General features: G+C 35.0%; 3 protein-coding genes across 3 annotated transcripts in view; 1 reads left to right on the top strand and 2 right to left on the bottom strand.

Annotated features, from left to right (window-relative positions):
- LOC106730566 (olfactory receptor 10C1-like) overlaps window positions 1–27,337 on the bottom strand; it is a 217,373-nt gene that overhangs the window by 75,107 nt on the left and 114,929 nt on the right. The window lies entirely within an intron of this gene.
- On the bottom strand, window positions 5,556–6,322 carry LOC102519220 (olfactory receptor 2H1). Its single transcript, XM_014566779.2, has one exon. It carries the CDS (start codon window positions 6,320–6,322, stop codon window positions 5,606–5,608), a length of 717 nt encoding a protein of 238 aa, XP_014422265.1. The 3' UTR covers window positions 5,556–5,605.
- On the top strand, window positions 20,742–21,828 carry LOC102519446 (putative olfactory receptor 2B3). Its single transcript, XM_006192032.2, has one exon. It carries the CDS (start codon window positions 20,887–20,889, stop codon window positions 21,826–21,828), a length of 942 nt encoding a protein of 313 aa, XP_006192094.1. The 5' UTR covers window positions 20,742–20,886.

Raw genomic sequence — 27,337 nt, 5'->3', positions numbered from 1 at the left:
TAGAAATAAATTCACCAAAAGTTAATTATGATGAGATAAGTGGTAGGATACTAAAAAATTTTTGCTCTGGTCTTCTGCATTTTAAAACGACACCAATTACTTAACTATCAGGAAAAAGTCTAAATATAAAACTGGTGCTCTAAATCTATTTCACCTTGAAGAGTTTTCCATTGAACTGTATTTGGTTTCTAATAGTATAATGGAATAATAATAACTTAAAGTTGAACTTGATTTAAAATGAAAAATTATTGATAGTAAAATAACTATTAGACTAATGTAATTATAAATTTGTAACTAATTTTAGAAACATCTACTCCAATCTTCAAGTATACTACCAACAATTTCCCAAAGTCTGCCTAGAAAATAATTTTCTAAATATTTATGTTATATGTCATTAATAATTTAAATAACAAACATAAGTTTATTCTACAATATTTTGATACTGCTCATATCTACAGTAATAACAGGGGATTGGACGAAGGTAGTCAAAAGTTACAAACTTCCAGTTACAAGATAAATAAATACTGGGGATGTTATATGCAACATGACTATAAAGTCAACATTGCTGTATGTTATATTCGACAGTTGAGAGAGTAGATCCTAAGAGCTCTCATCAAAAGGAAAAAAGAAACATTTTTTTCTTCTTTTTAGTACCTACATGAGATGATGGACGTTAACTAAACTTATTGTAGTAATCATTGTTTTCCAAACAACATATTACTAACTACTTCAATGTGTAGTTACTAAAAATAGGACATTATCTTACATTGCCAGTACAGTTATCAAAACTGGGACGTTTTATAGTGATATAATGCTCATACACAAGTCATATTCAGATCTTGTCAATTATCTCCAAAATGTCCTTTATATTTTTCTCATGCACAATACATCATTATAAAAAGGCACTCGAGGCCGTTTTGTCTGCAAATTGATGGTGTTAACTTCAGTCACTGGTTAAGATGGTGTCTCCCAGGTCTCCCCTATGAGAAGTTACATTTTTTCTCCTTAGAAGTTAACAAGTAATTTGTAAAAAGATAGCCTGAAATTATGTAAATATCTTAATCCTGGTCAAATTTTCACCCACTAATATTAGCATCTATTAATGATTCTCTAACTCCATCTTGCCTTCTGTATTTACCAGCTGACTTTCTGTAATAAGAGCTCTCCATTTCCCTCCTTTGTTTATTCCCTTATTTGCTTGTATCACTATGTACTTATAAATTCCTATTTTATATTACTATTTTACTTTATTTGATGCCCAAATTGTTCAATATTTGGCCAAAATAAGTCCTTCAAGCTCTACCAATGTCTTTAATTTATACATTGCATAGTCACATTTTAAAAAATTCTTATTTCTACATTTATGCACTATCCAATCTAGATATAATATTTTGTTATATTTCAGAGTTACTAATTCTTCATGTACGCCTAATTTCCAGCTTCCTGTCTGCTAAAATTCCTTAGGCTCTTTGCCTAAAAGATCATAGTAATTAATTTATTAATTTCAAGTTTGACCATCTCCCATATTCTTACCTGTGGACTGGCACTCTCTGGAGTCATAAAACTCCAGGGGTGGGGAACCTGGGCTCTCCGTGTCCCTGGGGCCTATTGACACCTTAACCCCTACTCCCCACTGCAGGACCCTTTGCATACCTGCATTTCTGCAAGATGTAAAACATCTCCTCTTGGTGTGTGTTTACCCTAACAAAACCCATCGCCCAGCGGAGAGCCTGTCTCACAATACCTTAGGTGGACAGGTCTCACATCCTGTCCTTATCAAAGCTGTAAAACCTATTGTTCAGAGAAGTCCCTGACAGATCTTAGAACCAATCAGGTACCTGTGCACGAAAGGATCATGCAGCCCCTACTCCTCGTGTGCACAGCCCTCTCCCCCCACCCCCGATAAAAGACCCTGCATGTCCATCCCCGGCACTCACACAAGCACCTCTCCTCTGTGTGGCCCACTGTTGCCTATAGCAGCGTCCCTATTAAACTTTCGTAAACTCTTCTCAGTCTCTGGTAATTCTTTACCAACCTGCGTGTGTCCACATTACCCAAGATCTTATCTTTCTGTGCTGTAGGGATACTATATTACCAGGGATCTGAGCAATGTATTATAACTTCCAACACAATCTACTCCTTTAACTGCTCAGATCCAATACTTTGTATGAGTTATGGGAGAAGCTCCTACAAGATGCTAGTGGGCTTCTACATGTTGGGGGAGCTTAGAAGAGGACCAACACAGCAGCAGATCTTACCCCACGGCAGCTGGTCTTACATCCACAAACTAGATTCATCATCTCCCTCTGCTATCTATTCTTTATTCCCCTTCGCCTTAGCTAGAACTTCTACTGGTCTCTGGGGTTAACTCTGTGGCATGATTTAGAAGTGTCTGAGCCCCTGATCATTACACTTTTCTTAAGTCAAGCTCATTGCACTTGATCATTTACTATTATAATTAGACAAAAAGGTATACTTCTTGGTGTGCATTCTGTACTCCTTGATGGAAGCATTTCCCTTTGGAAACTGGAACCTCTAAACTTACAGAGTCCATAATTGTGGAATAAAGAAACACAGATTTTCAAGTGAGTCATTGGAAGTCATGGTAAGGGGGGCCACTGCTGTTTCACTCCTTGGTTTCCAGACCCATGTGTCTTTCAAATGGGGACACAGTTCCATATAAATATAATTAATTTAAAGTATGCACTGGGTGGTAGAAGATGGCACTGCATCTGAGCTGACATTTTGGGTGTGCCTTCAACATGTCACTCCATGACTTTAATAGGTCATTTCATGATAGTGTAATACAGTATATGGCCAGTGGTTTCCATGGTCATGTGTTCACTCCCATGCTTCCTTTGCTAGTAAGTGGGCCCTCTGACATAATGGTATGTGGGAGCTCATGCTGCTGAATCAAACACTGTAAAAACTCTTAGATAGTAGTGCTGGCTAAGGACTCGTGGCTAAGACAAACCCATAGCTAGAGTGTATTGTTTCTTCCAATGTTTAATGAAATAAGTCAGAGAAAGACAAATACTGTATTTTTCACTTACATGTGGAATCTAAAAAATAAAAGTAGTGTATGAATATAACACAACAGAAAGAGATACACGGATATACTTAACAAACTAGTGGTTACCAGTGGAGAGTAGGGACACGAGAAGGGCAAAATAGGGGTAAGGAATTAAGAGGTACAAACTACTTGGCATAAAATAAGCTAAAATGATATATTGTACAGCACAGGGAATATAGTCAATATTTTATGACAACTTTAAATGGAGCATATTCTATAAAAATATTGAATCTCTATGTTGCACATCTGAAACTAATATAATATTGAATCAACTATACTTCAATAAAACAAAAATTTTAAAAATTAAAGTAATACATCAGAATACATAAAAGCATAGCATTCAGGAAATATGCAAGCTGAGAACCTGCAGCTTTGGCTGCCTGAGAGATTCAAGACCCTTTTCTTTTTAAACCACAAATCACATGGGTTTCCTGTTTTGCTTAGTATTTTTTTGTTTTAATCTTAAGCCATCTTATTTTTAAAATACATGGATTCATTTGAAGTTCATGTCATTTGTCTGGGCAACTATCTAGACTGCTCTTTCCCGCAGTATGGTCCTAGGTGGTCTGCATCAGAATCACCTATGGTGTTACTTAAAATGCCCATCCCAGAGCACAATCAGATATTTTAAATCAGAAATTCTGAATATTAAACACAAGTATTTTAACTTTTAACAAGTACACCATGTGAATCTTAAAAATTCTAAAGTTTGAGGAACTGTGTTCCTCCCCTTCTTGCTGCTGTCATTTACCAGGATCATAACCTCTCTCCCTCTCACGCGTTTACATTTTAGTCAGGTGCACAGTTCTCCTCTATACCAAAGGCCCTGCTATCATTCCAGGTTATGTCAAAGTAAGATGAACTTCTGAATATGCCTGGTCCCCTGTTTCTATCTCCAAGTCACTTACCACCTGTCAACCTCAGCTACTCATCACTATGTCCACACCAGGAACTTAGGCATTCCCTAGAGCTGCTCCAGCTCTACAATCTTAAAGTAAAATTTTAGCCAAAAAACCCTCTGTCCTTCTAGATTTCTCCTCAATTACTCCCTTTATTCCTTGCAATTGAGAGGAAGAACAACAAAATGATTTTTAAATTATTGTTCTCTCAAAGACAATGAGAAATTTTATCCTCAAAGTATTAGTGTTGCTATTATTTCTGACCAGTTTAATTTTGGTTTGAGTTATGTAATGCTTTTTTAACTTTCCAAATGTTTAGAAAATTTTGACATGAAATCTCCAAATCAGAAATAAGTGGTACAGTTTACCAGCAGAGGAAAATGGGAGGGAATAGGGCCTGATACTAGTGCCATCTAGATATGAAATAGGTTTCAGCAGATGGGAGGCACAGTTGATTAGACAATCCATACAGGATAGTCAACAATTTATATCCATGATTTCAGTGAAACACACTAGAGTAGTGGACACTTGTAGACAATAGCTAAAAAGCAGCATAAATAAATCTTTGGTGGGAAATACTCAAAAGTCAAAAGGTGTGTGGTATGGTGATCAGCCCTAGGCAGGAGTTGAAGAAGAAGTCTCTTTCCATTAAGATGATAAATTAAAAATATGTTGGTTAATATTTTTGTCTACCATTTGACTATAAGCACCATGACATTGATGACCTCCTATATGCATTAAATATGGAGCATCTAGTACATAATAGCTGCCTAATAAAAATCAATAAATGTCTCTAAGACAAATGAATAAGAATTGAATGTAATGAAAAGAAAGCCATTTGTTTACAACAGTGACTCAGAATGAAGGAAAAAACCAGAAGTTTATTCCTACCATTAGGGGCCAAGAATACTGGGGCTCAAACTAAGAAACTTGGGTATAAGATTGAAGAGCAGCAGCACCAGGGAGCAGTAAACGTGGACTTCTGCTTGGTAAACACTTTGTCACTGGGGATTTCTAGGCACACTACATATCAACAAAGGACATACTGAGGCAAGGAGGCAGAAGTAACTCAGAACCAAGAGCCACCAAGTAGATTACATGAGTGTTTCTTACAAAGTCTCTGTCTGAAAGCGTTAGGAACCTTGTTGGGAATAGATGTTTAGGTGAAAGAAGTGGTTGGGCTTACAGGAAAATAGAACAAAGGAAAAGAGTAAGTGGAAAGGCATGAAACATATGGCTAGGTCTTTTATTTTGCAAGTTTGTTTTTCTTTTGTTGCCCCAATTCAATTGCTATTATGTGCAATTTAATACGACTATTAAAAATATTCATTTCTCTATCATACTGTGCCTAAATCAGTACCATGAAGAAAATAAGGCTTAATCAATGACTGATGAATGGAACTGAAATTCATGCTTGAACAAAATGCAGCTCTTTCTCTATTACTTTAGAGTTGGGAGGTACATCTTCAGCTTTTCATGATGAGGTTATTCTCTTTTCAGGTTAAGTAAAAACCCAATATGTGTCAACCTCTTTAGTTATTCTGAACATCCCAGGTCCTCCTCCCTAGTCTTTTTAGTGCCCCCTTTACCTCTTTGTTCCTTAGAGTATAGATGAGCGGGTTAAGAGTCGGAGTTACAACAGTGTAAAAAGGGTGAGAAACTTGCCTTGTTCATGAGCATAGCGACTCTTGGGTTGAAGATAGACAGCTGTGACAGTGCCATAGAAGAGGGAGACCACAAGAAGATGAGAAGTGCAGGTGCCAAATGCTTTCTTCTGTCCTGCAGTTGACTTTATTCTCAGCACAGCCTTAGCAACAGCACCATAAGAGGCAAGGATAATGATCAAGGGCACCACCAGGAGAATAATACTGGCTACGAACATCCTGATTTCAATGTAGATGGTGTCTGCACTGGAGACTTGAATGAGGGCTGGGACTTCACATACAATGTCATCCACTGTCTGGTGGGAGCAGAAGGGTAACTGGAAGGTAGCAGGAGACTGGATCAGAGACTGAATCAGGCCAGTCCCCCATGCAAAGATGGCCAGCTGCAGGCAAAGTTTTGGGTGCATGATAGTGGTGTATTTTAGTGGATGACACACTGCCACACAGCGGTCCAAAGCCATGACCACAAGAAGGACACATTCAGTGGCCCCAAGCCACAAGAAGACATAGAGTTGAACAGTACAGCCAATATAGCTTATAGTCTTCTCTGGACCCCAGAAATTAACCAACATCTGTGGAACACAACTGCTGGTGAAACAGAGATCTAGCAGGGAGAGGTTGGAAAGAAAGTAGTACATTGGGATATGGAGTTTGGGAACCTTCAAGGAGACAAAAATTACAACCATATTTCCTGCAGTGGTCAAGCCATAAAAGATCAGAATTACCCAAAAAAGTATCTTTTCCAAATATGGCTTGTCAGAGAAGCCCAGAAGGATAAAATCACGGTGGCTGTCATTGCAAATTGTCAACATGGTTTCTGGAGCAATCACCTCTTCAGGGAATGGTTCAAAAGTAGTACCTCAAAGGCCTGTGATAGTTCTGGTACAGAGACAGGAAGAGGGCAGTATGAATTATTTGATGACTTTGTACTCAAGGATGAGATTTGGCGTCCTTATTTTGGGAAAACAATACAAAGTTTAGTGACCTGTTTTAATCTTTAATACCCATCACTCGTTTACACTATTTTTCTCTTCCTTGTTTACACCTCTTCATATGTTATCTTTTTAGAACTCTGCATTATAAATAATATGTAAAACATATTAAACACACCAATTAGTCAAAATATCTTTACTAAATATTATAAGATGATTTCATCTTTGGTCTCAAAGACTACATTTACAGCATTTACTACATGGTTTTTATATACATTATAGTTGAATCGTATTCTCTTACTACTTCTTTCTTTATTCATTTTGTCCTCTTATTTCTCTGGGTCTGTATCTCAATTTATCTGAATATCTTTCTCCCGAGTTTCTCCCTTCCCTTTCATCTCACCTATCCTTCAATCCCCTTTCTCTCCTCTTCTATCTCCCTTTCTCTTCTTCATTCCTCCTATCCACTTTCTCTTTTGATTTCTGAATTTGAAATCTTGCTCAGCCACCTTATGCTCTGTGATCTTAGGAAACTTACTTTAATTTTCTCTTCTTACCCTAGTCTTTTCCTTAGATGTTCTATTTAGAAAATGGAAGGAAATCATAGAACCTACCTATCCTTGTTGGAGAAAATGTGGAAGCACAGGGAAAATATTAAAACAAATAAATAAACAAAACCCAAAGAGTTCCTGGCCACATATATCTGTTCAATGTATGTTAGCTATAATTAACATGATTATGATCATAATTATAAACTATTCAAATGATTGTTCTAGATGCAAAATGTCAAAATACATAGGCAAGGTTTTAAAGGTTATTAGTGATGATGTTTTTTACAAAGTAATATGCTATCTGTACATTATATTTTTTGCCAAAGAATTGAAAGTAATTGCATCCACTTTCCTACCATTATAAATTATCCACCTTTAGAGTGAAGAGCAGACATATCTGTTTTTAATGTGCTTTCTTCCCATAAATTATGAGATTACAAAACAAATTTGTAAAATGTACTATCTTTTATTCATCTTTTCAGTAGGTCAAAAAAGTTTTAAGGAAATACTGTTCTTACTCAAACATTGGCATTTTCCCTATTATATTAAAGAAAAATGGTACCAGAGCTGTTTTTCCTTCCTTTTTTCTCTATTTTTCCACTGTGGCTATTGTTTTAAAAAACCTCTGTATTCTCTTCCTTCACTTTCCTCCTTGTCTGTTTCCTACATTTTTTCTATTCCTACAGCATAACAAAACCTGTTAGCTCTTCAAGTTTCTTTATAAAGCATTTTTTATATTTCCAAGTGTTTTAGTTTACCATAAGCTTTTGCAAAGGGAGTCTCCCAACAGAACTCATTGAATGAAAATAATCAATGCTAATGGGTTTGAACAGATTTTACAGAACTATGTGCTTCAGTAACTCCCTTGAATTTTAAACTCATGGCTCCCTTCTCTTATCCAAATTAATATGCTCGACGAAGTCTGATTTACGCCAATATTTAAACAAAAAATACTCCTTTTCCAAAACATTTTTCAGCTTACCAAGTATCAATAAATTATTAAAATTCTGATGGTGAATTCCAGCTACTATTTCCTTCACTTTATTTATAGTCTATCCCTTATTTTAAGCATTCCATAAACATGGATTTGTGAAAATGTACCTATTATCAATGGATAGAAATTTTAGAGATACATAAACAAAACCGACATGGATAATCAACAGCAGCAGCATAGAAGTTTCATTCTCATCATGTAATTGATGTGAATTAGTGAATTAGCTTATTTAATTTTCACCAAAAAAAAAAAAAGCCTGAATCATCTTCCTGTGTTTTATCAACAATAGTGCTATATATTTTTAATCACTTTTAAATAATCCTAAGAATGATAGAGAAAGTTGAGAAAATCAGATGCTTGGAAATAAAGTTGAAAAATTTAAAGTGACATAAAAATAACACATTGTGTCAAATGGACCGCTCAAGCCAGGATTCTAAGAAAAATTAAGACACGATCTGATATTTACAATCTATTATATAGTCATACATGACGGGTGAATTCTTAATATCAGTTTATTACAGTTTCAACAACATAATAATATACCATGCAGTTATTTATCTAAAGTTTTTACATCAGTATATGTTTTTGCTTTTAAAGAGCTTGCTGGAAGTTATTTCCGAAATATTCTGGCCCAGTAGTTTCCTATCTGTCCATCCTACACTTACCTTTTTTTTTTTTTTTAACATTTTTATTGATTTATAATCATTTTACAATGTGTCAAATTCCAGTGTACAGCACAATTTTTCAGTTATACATGAACATATATATATTCATTGTCATATTTTTTTCTCTCTGAGCTACCATAAGATCTTGTATATATTTCCCTGTGCTATACAGTATACATTTACCTTCTTATTGTTGCCAGTGGATGTAATCAGTGTTCCAGGTTCTTGTCCTATCCCAGGAAGAATTCATAGACAAGACATAGTAAAAAATAAAGTGAAAATTTATTAAAGGATGGATAGTACACTCTCAAGGGGAGAGCAGGCAGGCTCAGGTAAGCGGCTGCCCCAAGTTTCTTTGGCAAGTTGGTTACACAGAGTGTAAAAATGAATGGGCGGAATATTCATTAGGGAGGGAAAGGTCTGAGGTCATATTCCCTGATTTTCATCCCAATTCCACCTTCCCAAAGGGAGGAGGGATCTTTGTCCTTATTTAGCCTGGATAGGAAGTGCCATGGTGTCGGTTCATGATGGGTACTTCTAATCTGCAAGACTAACTTTATTGAAATGAGAACATAATGAGCAAAAGGTTACATTCAGACACTGGAGATTCCTGTGTTTTCCCACCTTTCTTTGTTGGCCTCCAGGCCACTTATCACCCCCAAAGTTGTGACCACTTATCAGCCCAGAGTTTCCTGCTTTTCCTCCTCTGCCCAGGAACCCCTGGTGCTTAAGTGATGTATGGTTTACCGCATTTGGTCCATGCCTCTCCTTTCTGCCCAGTTTCTGCCATTTCGTGTATGTCCCCCTTTCTCTGCTCATATCTAGCTATCTGCCTCCTCTAACACTATCATGAATCACATTTGACTGTATCCACACACTAGTAGATTTATTTGAAGTTCTCTCAGTCAGTAGTTCTCATGTGTACAGGATATTAATCTAAAAGAACGCTGAAGCACAAATATTTTGCAGGGCGTTAATATGCACATGATCTCTCATGTCTCATACTTGTGTTTAACTCAGATTCTTTTTACTGGAAAATCCGTATTGCTCTCTGAGTCTCTTCTTTTTTCTGTGCCATTATTCCTTTATTTTCTATAGAATTTTTGCAAACTAGAGTTGAAATGTTAGCCCTTTGGTCATGAATCTGAGTCTGATATTTCAGTAGAAGAACAAAGTTTGATGTCTTAAAAAATCTCAGAGTCTTGTAGATTTTTCCATTATCAAAACCAAACTGCCTCTGGCATTCATTCACTTTCAGTAAATCTGGTTTGTATTCCTTGTCTATAAGGATTATTCATCCTTTCCTAGTTTTCCTTTTTAAATTTTTTAATAGTAGTGCCTATAGATCTACTTCTATTTATATGTTTATGTATCAATCCAGTGATCTTGTATCTCTGTTTCCTTCTAACCACTAATCATTGGACAAGACGTATTTTACCCTTGGAGCAACTATTCTCAAAAGATTCTTGGATGGGAAGAGAGAGTCTTAGTTTAGCTGATATTCATAATGCAAAATATAACAACTCTGTTCACCTCTTCTTTTGAGATTGTCTTTTTCTCAAAAACATCAATTTCCCTATGATACTCCTTTAGCTCCCCTCCTCTGTCTCTCAGAATAGTACATGGAGGAGTTTTTGCTGAGAGCTGGTGCACCATAATTCCTATGGTTACAAATGCAGATATAATATTTACATCTCACCTTCTAAAATAGATGCCTCTGGTGAAGTGAATCTCAACTCCACAGCCCATTTCTGATTTCAGCAGAGCTGCAACGGACAGTTCTGTGTGAACTCAGATTCATCTCATACACGCTGACAATTACCTAACTCAAGCACTTTGTATATGTCTTTCCTGATTGCCCCAAGGCCTTGTCTGACACTGTGGGAGTCCATTTGGCACACAGACAAATGCCACCCAGAAATGCAGGAGATTTAATAACCCCAGGGGAAACCTTCAAACAAAGGAGGATAGTAGTTGCAGATAAGCGTTCCAGCAAACCTTCCTTCAGGTGAAAAAGTCCTATTTGCGTTTCAGGAGATCCCTGGAGAACTGAGCTCCCATGGCAACAACCTGTCTAATATAACATTATATTATATTTCTTTCTGTCTCTCTCATTCTTCCTGCTCCCTCACTCATTATTCCTGAAATCCCTTCACAAATCAGTTATTTTAACTTAATAATTTTTTTGCTCAGTCTCTGCTTTCGGGAGAACCTTAATAGAGCTGATACTGGAAGTGGCACTAGAAAGCAGACTCTCAGAGAAGTACTCGGAAAATAAATCACTCACCAGTGAGAATACAAGTCCTCCTTTGATAGGGGTGAATGGAATAGTGGTAACACTTAGCTTGCTGTAACATCAATATTACTAATATTCTTGCCTGCATGGTTTGTGATGAGGTATAGGTAGAAGGAGAAGCATTGGGGTATATGGTGCATCTAGCCCTTGAAAGATATGAGGATAATTATACTTAGACTATGGTCAACTTTGCTGGCTTTCATTGACTATCTTGGTAGCCTTGAAGAAAAGGAGTAGCATGCTCTAGTCAGTCAGCCAATAATCTACCTAGGGCTATGGTTCTCTAACTGTTCATTAAAATGTAGATTTCTGGCCCCCACACCCAGAGTTTATGATTCCCTAAGTTTGGGGTGAGGCCTCAAATTGGCATTTCTAAGATGATTGAATGATGATGATGATGTTGGTTGATGATGATGTTACAGGTCCAGGGAGCACACCTTGAGAACCACTAACTAGGGAATGCTATAAAAGCAAGTAAACTTCCATGGAATCATTTTAAGAAATTCTCATATCCTGCTTAGGAAAGAGTGTTGAAAATCAGACCCAGGACTTGCTTATAAGGCTCACAGGACTGCAAAGGAGGTAAAATGCACATCTCAATAGACTTTATATTAAAGTCAAGATCCTAAAAGGGAAGGAGTCAGACCTTTACACCTGGGATGGTGAATATCTGTACAATTGCACCTCAAAAACTTGAATGTCCAGATTTCTCTGAACCTTCCAAAGTGATAGAAGCAGTCTCCTCCCTCTTGATAAAGGAGAGAAGCCACCCCTACCTGGAGATCATGTAAACATGTTTGTTGCAAGATGATACAGACCTTCTCACAATCTCTTCTTGCCTAAACTCATCACCTCCAGAGCAATAACTATAACCCTGCTATAAAAGAAAATAGCTTATTACAATATCTGCAGGACCTGGCCAACACATATTATCAGGAACCTCTCTTAGGAGAGGAATAGAATATAGAGCTGGATATGGGAAAGTTTATAGACATGAGAACACTCTTCCAACTCCTGGAAAAGAACACTGGATCCAGTGCTAATATATTACAGGGACATCTTATTAAAAATTTGACAAAATTATATCTACAGTAAATGCAATGTTGCTGTAGCTCCCTTGACAGAATACTGAAGTGTCAAAAGTATCAGAGTTAGGAATGTTGGAATATATTTATTATGTACACAGAATCTATCACCTAACTACACTACCTGTGATGTCCCAGAGGACACTCTATTAAGAGAGCAATAAATGTACTAGTTAAAGAGGCAAAATATCTTTGAGATGCTTAATGTCCTCTATAGACCAGGGTTGACAATAGCAGATGCTTTCAGAGAACTACCAGTCTAAAGCAAGTAGTTACAGTAAATGGTTAACACACTTGAAAAAACAGGATAACTACAAATCAGAAACATACAATAGATTCACAAAAACCGAAAGAAGAGAACACAAGCATGATACAAAAGAAAACTATCAAACCACAAAAGGAAAAAGAAAAAGAAATGAACAAAGAGGAAATACAAAATCAATTGGAAAACAAGGTTTAAAATGGCAATAAATACATATCTTTCAATAATTACCTTAAATGTCAATGGACTAAATGCTCCAATCAAAAGATATAGAGTGGCAGATTGGATTTTAAAAAAAAGAGCCTACAATATGCTGCCTACAAAATATCCACATTACGGTGAAGGACACACAGATTGAAAGTGAGGGGATGGAAAAACAAATTTCATGCAAGTGGAAATGATAAGAAAGCAGGGGTAGCAATACTCACATCAAACAAAATAGACTTTAAAACAATGGTCATAAAGAAAGATAAAAAAAGGACTATACAATGATAAAAGGAGCAATATAAGATGAGAATATTATACTCATTAACATATATGTACCCAATATAGGAGCACCTAAGTACATAAAACAAATATTAACAGATATAAAGGGAGAAATTTATGGAAATAAAATAACAGTAGGAGACTTTAATACCCACTTACATCAATGGACAGATCTTCCAGACAGAAAATCAATAAGACAACAGAGATTCTAAGTGATACAATAGAACAGTTATATTTAATTGATATTTTCAGGACATTACATCCAAAAAAACCAGAATACACAGTCTTTTCAAGTGCACATTGAACATTCTCTAAGATTGAACATATACTAGGACACAAAACAAATCTCAACAAATTTAAGAGGATAGAAATTATTTCAAGCATCTTTTCTGACCACAACAACATGAAACTAGAAATCAACCACAGAAAGAGATATAAGAAAAAAGTGATTACATGGAGATTAAATAACATACTACTAAATAACCAATGAGTTAATGATGAAATCAAAGAAGAAATTTTAAAATACCTTGACACAAATGACAATGAAAACACAAACATACAAAATATATGAGCTGCAGCAAAAGAAGTTCTTAGAGGGAAGTTCATAGCTATAACACCTTCCTCAAAAAAACAAGAAAAATCTCAGATAAACAATGTAACCTACCACTTCAAAGAATTATAAAAAAGAACAAACAAAACCTTAAGCCAGTGGAAGGAAGGAAATAGTGAAAATCAGAGAGGAAGTAAATGAAATAAAGATTTTTAAAAATAGCAAAAAATAAATAAAACCAAGAACTGGTTCTTTGAAAGGGTAAACAAAATTGACAAACCTCTGGCTAAGCTCACCAAGAAGAAAAGAGAGAGGACACAAATAAATACAATAAGAAATGAAACTGGAGAAATAGCAACCAATACCACAGAAATACAGAAATAAAAAGAGAGAGAGAGAGAATCATGAACACTTACATACCAACAAATGGATAACCTAGAAGAAATAGATAAGGTTCTAGAAACTTACAGCCCACCAAAACTGAATCAAGAAGAAATAGATAACTGAACAGGCCAACTGCTAGAAGTGGAAAAGAAACTGTAATTTTTTTAAAAAAAAAAATCCCTGCAAACAAAAGTCAGGGACCAAATGGCTTCACTGGGGAATTTTAACAAACATACACAGAAGAACTTATACCAATCCTTCTCAAACTCTTCCAAAAGACTGAAGAGGAGGGAACACTCCCAAAGTCATTCTATGAAGCCACCATCACCCTGATGCCAAAATCAGACAAAGACAAACCAACAAAGAAAATAAAAGGCCAATATCTTTGACAAATATACATGCAAAAACTCTCAACAAAATAATAGCAAACCAAATCCAACAACACATTAAAAAGATTATACACCATGATCAAGTTGGATTCATCCCAGGGTCACAAAGATGGTTCAATATATGCAAATAAACCAATGTGATATACCACATCAACAAAAGACAAAAACCACATGATCATCTCAATAGATGCAGAAAAAGCATTTGATAAAATTCAACATCCATTCATGATAAACTCTTGCCAAAGTGGGTATAAAGGGAACATACTTGAACATAATAAAAGCTATTAATGACAAACCCACAGCCAACATAATACTCAAGGTTGAAAAGCTGAAAGCCTTCCCGCTAAAATCTGGAACATGAAAAGAATGCCCACTCTCAACACTTCTATCCAACCTAGTATTGGAAGTCCTAGACACAGCAACCAGACAAGAAAAAGAAATAAAAGGGATCCAAATTGGAAGAGAAGAGGTAAAATTGTCATTATATGCAGATGACATGATACTATATATAGAAAATCCCAAAGTCTCCAACAAAAACTACTAGAGCTGATAAAAGAATTCAACAAGGTAGCAGGATACAAGATTAACATACAGAAGTCAATTGTATTTCTTTACACTAACAATGAAATGTCAGAAAAAGAAAGTAAAGAAACAATCCCTTTTAAAATTGCATCCAAAAAAAATTAAATACTTAGGAATAAATCTGACCAAGGAGGTGAAAGATTTATAGGCTGAGAACTACAGAACATTGATAAAAGAAGTTAAAGGTGATTTAAAGAAATGGAAAGATATCCCATGCTCTTGGATTGGAAAAATTAATATTGTTAAAATGGCCATACTATCTAAAGCAATCTATAGATTTAATGTGATCCCTATCAAATTACCCAAGACACTTTTCACAGAACTAGAAAAAATAATCCTAAAATTTGTATGGAATCACAAAGTTGCCAATGCAATACTAAAAAAAAGAATGAAGCTGGAGGAATAACCCTCCCAGACTTAAGACAATACTACAGATCTACAGTCATCAAAACAGCATGGTACTTGTACAAAAACAGACATATGGATCAATGGAACAGAATAGAGAAGCCAGAAATAAACCCACAAACTTTTGGACAATTAATCTTTGACAAAGGAGGCAAGAACATACAATGGAGTAAAGACAGTCTCTCCAGCAAATAGTGTTGGGAAACTGGACAGCTGCATATAAACAGCTCATACAACTTAATAACAACAACAACAAAAACAAATAACTCAATCCAAAAATGAGCAGAAGACCTAAACAAGCAATTCTCCAGTGAAGACATACAAATGGCCAATAGGCACATGAAAAAATGCTCAATATCGCTAATTATCAGTATAGTTAATTATCAAAGAAATGCAAATCAAAACTACAATGAGGTATCACCTCACACCAGTCAGAATGGCCATCATTCAAAAGTCCACAAACAGTAAATGCTGGAGAGGGTGTAGAGAAAAGGGAACCCATCTACACTGCTGGTGGGAATGTAGTTCGGTGCAGCCATTATGGAAAACAGTACAGAGATTCCTCAAAAGACTAAAAATAGACTTATCATATGATCCAGCAATCCCACTCCTGGGCATCTGGAGGGAACCTTAATTCAAAAAGACACATACACCCCAATGTTGATAGCACTACTTACAATAGCCAAGACATGGAAACAACCTAAATGTCCATCGACAGATGACTAGATAAAGAAGTTGTAGTATATTTATACAATGGAATACTATTCAGCCATAAAAAATAATAAAATAATGCCATTTGATGGAGCTGGAGATTGTCATTCTAAGTGAAGTAAGCCAGAAAGAAAAGAAAAATACTATATATCACTTATATGCGGAATCTAAAAAAAAAAAAAGATAGACTTCTTTACAAAGCAGAAACAGACTCACAGATACAGAAAACAAACTCATGGTTATTAGTGGGGGAAGGGGGTGGGAAGGAATAAATTGGGAGTTCGAGATTTGCAGATACTAATATATAAAAAATAGATAAACAAGTTTATACTGTATAGCACAGGGAACTACATTCAATATCTTGTAGTAACTTATGGTAAAAGGGAATATGAAAATGAATATATATATGTTCCTGTATGACTGAAGTACTGTGCTGTACACCAGAAATTGACACAACATTGCAAACTGACTGTACTTCAATAAAAAAAAAATTTTTAAAAACAGAAAGTAAAAAAAAAAAATATCCCTGGGACACTGGATACCATTGTCAGCTCCAAGTGAATGTAAATTCTTTCTGATCTATTTTCTTGAAAGGGGTGAAAAAGAACACATTCACCAGATCAAGGACTACACACCATGCACCTAATATCATGTTAATATGCTCAACAAAGAGACATATCCGGCCCAGCTGATTCAACTGGGACTAACACTTGTCTGATTTGTGGTAATCTCTTGTCATCCAAGATCCATCTGATTTTTTCAGTGGACTGAGTGGTGAGGCAAATGGAGATGTGACAGGGACTGCTATCCATGCATCCTTTAGGATTGCAAAGGAAACAAATAAGAAATTTTAAAAGCAACTTTATAGCCATGAGGATAATTCAGTATTCACTATCAAAACTGTCAGGACAGTAGGGGAACCAAAAGAAGAAAAATATAAATATCTAAAAATATACATATGTATTTTTTTCAGTGATACACTTGTGGGACTTTATTCTGTATTTCTCTTCTATTATCTCCCTCTAAAATTGCTCTTCTGGTATAATCCAAGTCCAACCAGTTACATTATTCTGAAAGCCAAAAGAATATGTATTACATACACTAATACTTTTTAATTGGCTAATTTCATCCTGATAAATTGTCCAAAGAAGGTCACATATTGAAAAAAAGTTATTCTGAACGATACGTAGTATAAAGTGACAAATTCAGAAAATGCAAATATTTAATAGTGAAAAACTGGGGAGGTATGTATATATAAATTATATACATAGATAAAATTTATATATAAATTATTAATTTATAAAAGACTATTATATGGCTACAAAATCATGTGTTAAGAAAATGCTATAAATTATACAATGATTACGTTCTACATATATGATTTTACAATTTATAAAAATGCATTATGGGGGGAAGGTAACAGCTCAGTGGTAGAGTGAGCTAACAAAGGATTTTCTTTTTGATTATATCTATGCTGATATATATATATATATAATATATACTCAAGTCACTTTCAATTTTAATTAACCAAAAATATTACGTGAGCACATGTAAGTTATAAATTGCATAATTCAATTAATTTTCTAAAACTATTCCTGTTTCAATCCCATATCATTTCTACTAGTTCTGTCTCAGTGAATTCATACTGAATTTAAACTTCAATGTGTTAATTTATATGTTATAGGGTTTTTTTAACCTGTAGATCTCTAGTAGGCTTAGTCCAAAAATATTCATTACAAAAACCAGTGAACAGTAGAATTACTATTTTCCCTTATACACCATCAGTGGACTAGTTCCCTGACCTCTGAGACCATTTAAAACAACTTGGGGCTATAAATTCCTTTAGCTTTGTGCTCTCCTGATAAACAACTCTAAACATATTTTTCATTATTTATGTATCATGACTATTACCATCATCTTAGTTTTAAAATTTGTGAACCACCTGTGTGCCACTACTATGTTACCAGAGCAGTTGGGAATACAGTTCAGTTATTTCCTCTCTGGACACAATGACCAATTAAACTTCAGGGACTCTCACATCCCTAGGGCTAAAATAGAGGACACAGCATTGTATGAATAGTAAGCCCTTTATTTAACCCTTTTTCCATGACTTTATCAATGTTGCTGATACCTGTACAATCAGCTTCTCATTGTAAAGTGCATTAGGAACCTGGGGAGAAAACTCAAGCGTTAATAAAACATGCCTCAGAGACTTAAGACAATATTTACAATACACTTCTACTTCATCATAGAGATTTTTTCAATTTATATTTCTTAATGTTGTCCAGGTCACATGCTAACTTCATTCTCAATCTATGGGCAGAAAGGGAGTTGAATAAGAATGTCACAAGGGTTGAAAGCTCAAAAAGTCACTGCTTCATCAGTCTCTGTTTGGACCAGACGTGCTTTGAAATATGGCACAAAGAAAGGCATGGATCTCTCTCTAACACTTAGGAAACAAACGTAAGTAATGTCTACTACGGGGAATCACATTACCATGAGTGGGAAGGGTCTCTCAAGATCATTTCATACATATCCTGCCTCTGGCTTGCATCACATGAAATAACCAGAGAATTCAATTTATTTCCTGGGAATCTTGAAATAAATGTCAAGTGTTTTCAGTGTTTCCAAAAGTCACTATCATTACCTTTCAAATGACTATTTGCCCCTTATATCTCCTTACCAAAAAAAGAAAAAAAAAGTCAGTGGAATTTTTCAAGCAGAAAAAGGAATTAGTAGTATTTAAGATTTTCTTTTCATTTGTAGAAGATATATAAATAGGGAAACAGTTAAGGTGATAGTGGAACAAGCATATGTTTGTCAATGAGTTAAATTCATTTTTCTGAAAATATAAAAGAGGAAGTGATGAATGAGCTGTCACCAGTGCCATACAAAATGTGGGAATGAGTAGAAGATGTGAAAAACACACAGGTAGGAAAAATTTTTAAATAGATGCTAAGTAGAGTCCTCTTTTTTCCCACACCTTTCAGGCAACAAGTATCTCCTACAAACCATTGACCTGACTTCCATTTACTGGAAACTGTGTTCTCAGTATTATGGCAGAAACAAAGAAAAAGTGGCTTATATTTCAATCATTTCATATTATAATACTGCAAAATTATAATAAGCATAGGCTCCACTAATAGTAATTTGGTTGCTTGTTTTCTCATATACATGGAAAGTGGAGAAAATGATACATTATTACTATTAATGATTAGTACTAATGGTTAATATTAGAGATGCTATTAGTGATAACTAGCTCACATTCTTTAAACTGCTCTCAGTCCAATGTGTATGCATGGCCTCATTTGAGCTTCACAACAACTCTCTTATTATGGCTAGAGAGTTGCTTTTGTTTTGTTTATTATAACATGACACAAAAATGTTCACCAACTACCCAGGATCACACAGCTCAGAAATAAAATGATGGAAGATCCCAGCTGCAGAGGCAGTGATCCTAACAGCTAGCATGATTACTTTTAACTCTGCCAAACAAATAGTAAATATAGTATTACCTTGGTTGTTTTAATTTTTATTTCTTTAATGATGAGACAGGTGCCTATCTTTTCTATTTTCAATTTTGCTTTATATTTTTTTCTATCCCAAATTGCTTATTTATATCCATTGATCAATTTTTTTATTTTTGCTCTTTTCTCATAAATATTATGTAATAATTTTTAATATTTTAATACATCAACCATTTTTGCCATAAACACTGTGCATTTTTTCATCTTGCATTTATCATTATATTTGCATATAATCGTCTTCCAAATGAAAACTGAAAATTTACATGTGCACTCAAAAAAGTCAAATATCATGTCTTTTACCATTTTTCACTGAAGTGTATTACTGCTGTTTACCAAGAAAAAATGTTTATCTATAGCTAACATGCCAAACTTAAAATCACGTCTAATGGAAGGGGTTACAAATATTATAACTACATCTAATACATTCCAGGGTCAAGTTATACTTCATATATCAGTGTTTCTTACTCTTCAAAACGTGTTCCACTCTGGTATAAGGTATGCCAATCCTAATTACTTCATCTTCTTTCTTAAGTCTGTCAGCTATATGTTGTCATTCTGGCTGTGCTCTCTGTACATTTGGGGTTACATGCTATAAAAAAAAAAAAAAGGAATGGCTTTTAAATCCTGGCTTTTTGAGTCTTGGCCTAACCATTACTGAATGTGCAAATTATTTATTCTCGGTGAGTCACAGTAGCAATAAAATGTAGATCATATCTGTTTATCAGAGTTTTCGTGAGAATTAGAATGGATTATTTCAAGCAGTGTGCAGTGTGTCACATGTTAATCAAGCAACAATTAGACCATCAGTTTTACAATTTTCATCAGAGTATTTGGAGATGGGGGAGATGTCATCTGTGATCATCACTATAAATCACAAGTAAGCCATAATTTTATACCGTGAATCAAAACATCTAATACCCATGATAGCTCTTTCTGGGAAAGGATGTACATACATGTCATTTAAGAGTAAGAAATAACTCAAAATATCACATGAAGATGTTACAAAAGCAAGTAGATCCCTTCAGATCAAATGTAGATCTAGATGAAACTCCTACCCCTGTATAACTCAGCATTTCAGTCTCAATAAATTAAAATCAGAATTTATTCTACAAATGGTTATTAAGGTAGGTTAGGACATAAGAAAAGGATGAGGAATCGAAATGCGTTGAGCACTTATGCATATAAGCTTATATCCTTGGTATTTAAATGTAAGAATTTACTTCGTAAAGTAAGCAAAGCGTAACTACTAAAAATAGAAGAACGACTTTCTAACCATATGACAACCATATCGTGTTTCACAAGGGTTCCATTTAATGGACTATAAATTATATTTGGTGTTTATTTATTCAGTTAAAATGTGAATATTCAATAATTATCTATTGACTGCTTGCCGATTTTATTTTTTTAGGATTATAAAACAAGTGAGTCATCATGAATTGGGCAAATGAGAGCTCCTCAAAAGACTTTATACTACTTGGCTTTTCAGACAAGCCCTGGCTACAGACGCCCCTTTTGGTGCTCCTGTTAATATCATACACAGTCACCATCTTCGGCAATGTGTCCATCATGATGGTGTGCATTCTGGACCCCAAACTTCATACACCCATGTATTTCTTTCTCACTAATCTCTCCATCTTAGATCTCTGTTACACCACAAGCACCGTCCCTCATATGCTGACAAATATTTGTCGCAACAAAAAGACCATCAGCTATGGTGGCTGTGTGGCCCAACTCATCATCTTCCTGGCCCTGGGTGCTACTGAGTGTCTCCTGCTGGCTGTTATGGCCTTTGACAGGTATGTGGCGATTTGCAGACCACTCCACTACATAGTCATCATGAATCCTAAGTTGTGCTTAAAAATGGTAGCCTTCTCATGGCTCACTGGCTTCAGCAACTCAGTGTTGCAGTCTTCCTTGACCCTTAACATGCCACGCTGTGGGCATCAGGAAGTGGACCACTTCTTCTGTGAGGTTCCTGCTCTTCTCAAGTTGTTATGTACTGACACAAAGCCTATTGAGGCTGAGTTCTTTTTCTTAGGAGTATTAATTCTCCTAATTCCAGTGACATTGATCCTCATCTCCTATGGCTTCATAGCTCAAGCAGTATTGAGAATCAGGTCAGCAGAAGGACGACGAAAAGCTTTTGGGACATGTGGGTCCCACGTGGTTGTGGTGTCTCTGTTTTTTGGAACAAGCATCTACATATATCTACAACCACCTGCATCCACCTCTAAGGACTGGGGGAAAATAGTTTCCCTTTTCTATGGGATATTCACACCCATGTTGAACCCTCTCATTTACAGCCTTAGAAATAAAGATATGAAGGACGCCTTCAAGAGGGTGTTGCCAATAATCCTTTTCTATAAGAAATAAGTGCTCCATTGTCATGAGAAACTTCTGTGTCTCTCTTTATCCTTGAAAATTATAGTAAGGTTTGAACTGCTTTTTCTATTGCTCAGGCTCTTACGATTTTATTGAATTATACCAAGAGTTTAGAAAAATTATTTCTCTGTTCAGGAAGCAATGCTGAGATTGTAACATTTCATTTCTAAATTCAAAACTCTTTTGCTTTCCAGAGTTCCCCTAAGGCACTCTCTTCCTGAGGCCAAGTCATGGGAAATTCCTCCTGTCAATGACAAAACTAGTCAGGACATGGATGGATTACATTTCCACATACATACTCTTTGTTCAAGAACCATCCTGTCAACCACCTAGTTAGGGTTTCCACATGTCTGTAATTATATATCCAGTGAGCCCAAGCCAAAATATTCCTGACAGCACCCATGTCTTCAATCACTTTACATTTATTTTCACATCCCTTGATAAAATCCATCATATGAAGCTTCCAGAACTGTTCTCAGTATGTAGTGTGTCTCAAACCTAGCTGGTATTATACTAGCTAAGCATGTGCATCTTGTACTAGAAACCTGAAATGTCAGTTGAGTTTCATTTCAAACTATTTTATTTACTTAAAAAAATTTATAAAGTATAGTCAGTTTACAATGTGATAATTTCTGTTGTACAGAATAGTGGTTCAGTTATATACATACATACACAACACTATTCTTTTCATATTCTTTTTCATTTTAGGTTATTACAAGGTTTTGAATATAGTTTCCTGTGCTATATAGTAGGACCTTGTTGTTTATCTATTATATATACAGTAGTTAGTATCTGCAAATCCCAAATTCCCCATTTATCCCTCTACCTCCCCTTCCCTGCAGCAGCATAAATTTATTTTCTATGTCTGTGGGTCTGTTTTTGTTTTGTAAATAAGTTCATTTGTGTCACATTTTTAGATTCCACATATAAGTGATACCCTATAATATTTTTCTTTCCCTTTGTGGCTTACTTCATTTGATATGACAATCTCCAGGTCCATCCATGTTGCTGCAAATGGCATTATTTCATTTCCAACTATTTTAAATTCATTTTTTATTGCCTGTGGATAGCATTATTCCTTTTTTACCTTCACTTGTCAAATCCATATTTGTCCCAAGTGCTGCCCTAAGCATGCAGAATCTCCTCTAATTCATTATTTATAATAATGTTAGTAAGAATCATTTTTTCTAATATTGATCTGAATTAATTTATTATTTAGTTAGTAATAAAGTTTTGTTGTTCACTACGTAGCACTAGACCAGAGGAAAAACAATCACAATTCCTCTGCTGAAGAAATATTCTAGTTCCTGAAGTAAAGTACCCTTTTAAACTCAGACATTTAATTGATTGCAATTACTAGTGTAAGGACATAGATGAGGAAAATTTGAGGCAACACAGAAAGTGTTACAAAACTAAGATTTCAGAAATTATATGTAATTTTAAATGGTTAAAACACAGAGTACAAATACAAACAAATGAAACTGGAGACATTAACTGAAAAGTTTGGACTTTATCCAGTAAACAAGGCAGAGAATGTAGGAGCAGCAGTAGAAAATAACTAAACAGCGTAAGTAAAGAATATGGCTCCTACATGACAATCATTGTTTACTAAATATGACGTTTAAGATAAATGGGAAAGGGAAAGACTTTAAATATATGGTACTTTAAAAGTTGTTTTTCTCTACAACAGAAAAAAAGATATGAAATTCAAGACAATGAAAACAATTATATCTCTAGTACAGGTGCCTTTTAAAATTTCCAAACCTGTATATACCATTGCCATCTTTTCTTGAATATATGATAAGGATTTCAAATTTAACACATCCAAAAGCTGACACCTGCTCTCCCTTTGCCACAAAGCCCTCTTCTAAAGCTTGCTATTTTAATGAATAGATTCACCTGCTGTTTACATGTGCAAATCAGAAACCATGAACATTATCCTCTCCATAATTTTCCGTATCAAAACCATTACCAAGACATATCAATCATTCCTCTTTTATACCTCCCATCTCTTCACTTCTTTCTATCTTCACACTCCTGGTACCATTATTCTTTACCTAGACCTACCTTATGACTCAATCTATCCTTTATGCACTCCTGCCAACTCGCTGTAGTACACCTTGGAAAATACAGCCAGAGTGGCCATTTCAATCCAAATTACAATCATTCCACTCTCACCACTTGCACTAGAGATTATTAGTGGCTTCCACTGCTCATCAGTTAAACACAAATATGCATGTCCCAGACATATAGCCCTCTCTATCTCTTGCACTTAAGATACTTCCTTAAAGCACAGAACATTTGAGCTTTCTGATCCTTCTATCTGGAATACTCTTCCCATCCATCCTTACCTAATTAATAATTGCTCAGGCCTCATCTTCTACTTAGAGAATCTTTTTTGTGGCCTCCCTGATTCAGTCAAATACTCCAAATTTACTTGTTCATCATATACCTCTCATTTGTGGCACTTGGACTTTAACTGATCACTTGATAAATGCCTTTACCTACTACTAGACTATAAGTTCCTGAGCATAGGAACGAAGTTTCTTTTTGCTTACCAAAGCATTCACAACACTTTTGGAGGCAGAAGGTTAAAACACCAAGATGTCAAAACTATGCATGATGTTAGTTAATATGTAAATTTTCACTTTTTCTGTGAAAAGAATTTTCAGAGATGTGAAACTCTGGGGCTGGGAACAGTGGTCATATGAAATTCCACGACAGGATATAAACTTAAGTTCTCAAAGGCTAAAGAAATTATATTTCTCTGTAAAAATGAAAATTCAGTGATTGTCACATATAATTATTAATTATATTTTCTCTTTTAAAAATTATATAAATGCATTGTCTGTATTTTAGTAAAAGTAAACTGTTTTATTGAAAAGAATTCATCCTTAAATTTATTATATTTGACTTTATCATCATTGGTTTATTAGTTTATTCCTCTTTTCTGTCAATAGAGGGTTACAGTTTTTTATGTACATTATATCTTGACAATATACATGGATTCTTTTTATTAAAAGGAAGCATATTTAAATTCTATAGAGCCTTACAATTTTCAAGAGTTTTACATGCATGATTTCATATAATCCCATAATAACCCTTTTTTCCCCCTATGTCCCTCTATTCCCTCTCTCCCACTGGTAACCACTAGTTTGTTCTCTTTATCTGTGAGTCTGATTCTTTTTTGTTACAGTCATTAGTTTGTTGTATTTTTTAGATTCCACATATAAGTGACATCATACAGTACTTTTTTCTCTGTCTGACTTCTTTCACTAAGTATAATGCCCTCCAAGTCCATCCGTGTTGCTGAAAATTGCAAAATTTCATCTTTTATGGCTGAGTAGTATTCCATTGTACATATATACACCACATCTTCTTTATTCATTCATCTGTTGATGGACACTTAAGTTGCTTCCATATCTTGGCAATTGCAAATAATGCTGCTATGAACATTGAAATGCATATATCTTTTCGAATTAGTGTTTTTATTTTCTTTGAGTACATAAACAGGAGTGGAATTGCTGGGTCATACAATAGTTCTAATTTTAGTTTTTTGAGAAACCACCATACTGTTTTCCACAGTGGGTACATCAATTCACATTCCCACCAACAGTGTATGAGGGTTCCTTTTTCTCCACATCCTCGCCAGCATTTTATACCTGGATTCTTTAAAATATAGATTAAATAGCTGTTTTCAAGTGGAAGTAAAATAGTGAGACTCAAAATTCAAGCACTTGATGGGATATAAAAAAAGAAATAAAACTTTTAGTTCCATATAGAAATACATAAAATTGAAGACATACTTTGAGGAAACAAAAGTCAATTAGAATTTATTTAAGAATGCTGCAAACCTGGGGGAAGAGCCAGCCCATGCTCACTTCAGGTTCAGCTCTCCCTCCAAAGCCCATGGGCACACAGAAGACTGTGCAGGGATGTACCCACACAGGTCATGCCTTCAAGACTGGGATAGGTAACAGTTTCACATAATCTCATAGAGACAGAGAGAGTTAAACAAAATGAGAAGACAGAAGAATATCTGTTAAATGAAAGAACAGAAGACAACACCTGAAAAAACATATTTGATGAAATTAGGGCTGAAACTTCCCTGAACCTGAAGAAGGAAATAGATATCCAGGTACAGGAAGCACAGAGTTAAAATACTGTAAGATTTCACTCATATATGGACTCTAAAAAACAAAACAAAGCAAGCAAAGAACACAAAACAAAAATAAACTCAGATGCAGAGAACAAATTAGTGGTTACAGAGGGGAATGGTGTTGGGCATGGGCAAAATAGGCTAAGGGGTGGACTGTATAGTGATGAATGGCAACTAGACTTGTGATGGGAATCGCTTTCTGGTGTATACGATGTTGAATTATGATGTACACCTGAAAATTACATAATTTTAAAAAACCAATCAATGAAAATCCTGTCTTGCCACTTATCAGTTTTCCCTTTGTGAATTATTTCACTAATATTTCAATCATTCTGGAGCCTAGTTTACAGAGGCACTGAGAATAAGCACCAATCTATTGTTTCTCTATTACAAAGAAGTTTCATTACAGCAAATTTTTGCCTGTAATTTTACACTGTTATATTTGAAGCAATGAGAAAAGTAACTGACATATAGTGGGCACTCAACAAATATTTATTGATTGACTAAATGAATGAAACAGTGTGTACTAATTTCTTCTTGACTTTTTTTTAATTGTTTAAACCAAATGAAGAACTTCAACGTAGTCAAATGGTAGGTCAGGTAAAAAGTCTATATTATGCTAGGCTATTGTGGGAGGAATATTTGAAGACAAGAGCCTTCTGGTTCCTTAAAAATCATATTGTAGGGGATATAGCTCAAGTGGTAGAGTGCATGCTTAGTATGCACATGGTCCTGGATTCAATCCCTAGGACCTCCTCTAAAAATAAATCAATAAATAAACCTAAAAACCTCCTCCCAAAAAAATTTTAAAAAAAATCATATTGGGAAGTGACTGTCTCTTCTTTCTCTGTGTAGAACTAAAATTACTTTTCTTTTATTATAGCAGAAATTTCAAGAAATAATATCCTGAGAAAAGAAAAATATAAATTAAAAATTTTTGTATCTTGACACAAAAATAATTGTCTTAAATTTTTCATGTTATCCAAGGAAATTTTCCATTAAAGTATTGAGGTAGATTGCGTTTTCTAGGATTCTTTTAGTCCTGAGTTCATTTTCCACAACAAGGAAAATGCCAAAATTTATCATTTAATTTTACTGTGGCAAGAAGAGAGTTAGAAATTAGTATATCCACTAGGGAGTTGCTATAGTGTTTCTTGCCAAGAGATTTCCACTGAGGTTTATTATCTGTATGGAGAAAATGTCCTGCAGCTTTATATAAAGAGTAAGAACCCTTCCTTAACAATTATTTTAGAGTAAAGTAGGTTTCCACATCTAAACATATTTGTGATCCTTCATACCAAATAATATTAAGAACCTATGATAAGAAGTAAAGGCACTGAA

Source organism: Camelus ferus, chromosome 20 (genome assembly GCF_009834535.1).
Source record: "Camelus ferus isolate YT-003-E chromosome 20, BCGSAC_Cfer_1.0, whole genome shotgun sequence".
Lineage (NCBI taxonomy): Eukaryota > Metazoa > Chordata > Mammalia > Artiodactyla > Camelidae > Camelus > Camelus ferus.
Note: the sequence above shows the minus strand (reverse complement) of the source record. Positions and strands in the feature narration are given on the sequence as shown.

Bases quoted from the DNA above. Each gene is read 5' to 3' on its own strand.
- LOC102519446 (XM_006192032.2), top strand. From the start codon at position 20,887: ATGAATTGGGCAAATGAGAGCTCCTCAAAAGACTTTATACTACTTGGC.
- LOC102519220 (XM_014566779.2), bottom strand. From the start codon at position 6,322: ATGGTTGTAATTTTTGTCTCCTTGAAGGTTCCCAAACTCCATATCCCA.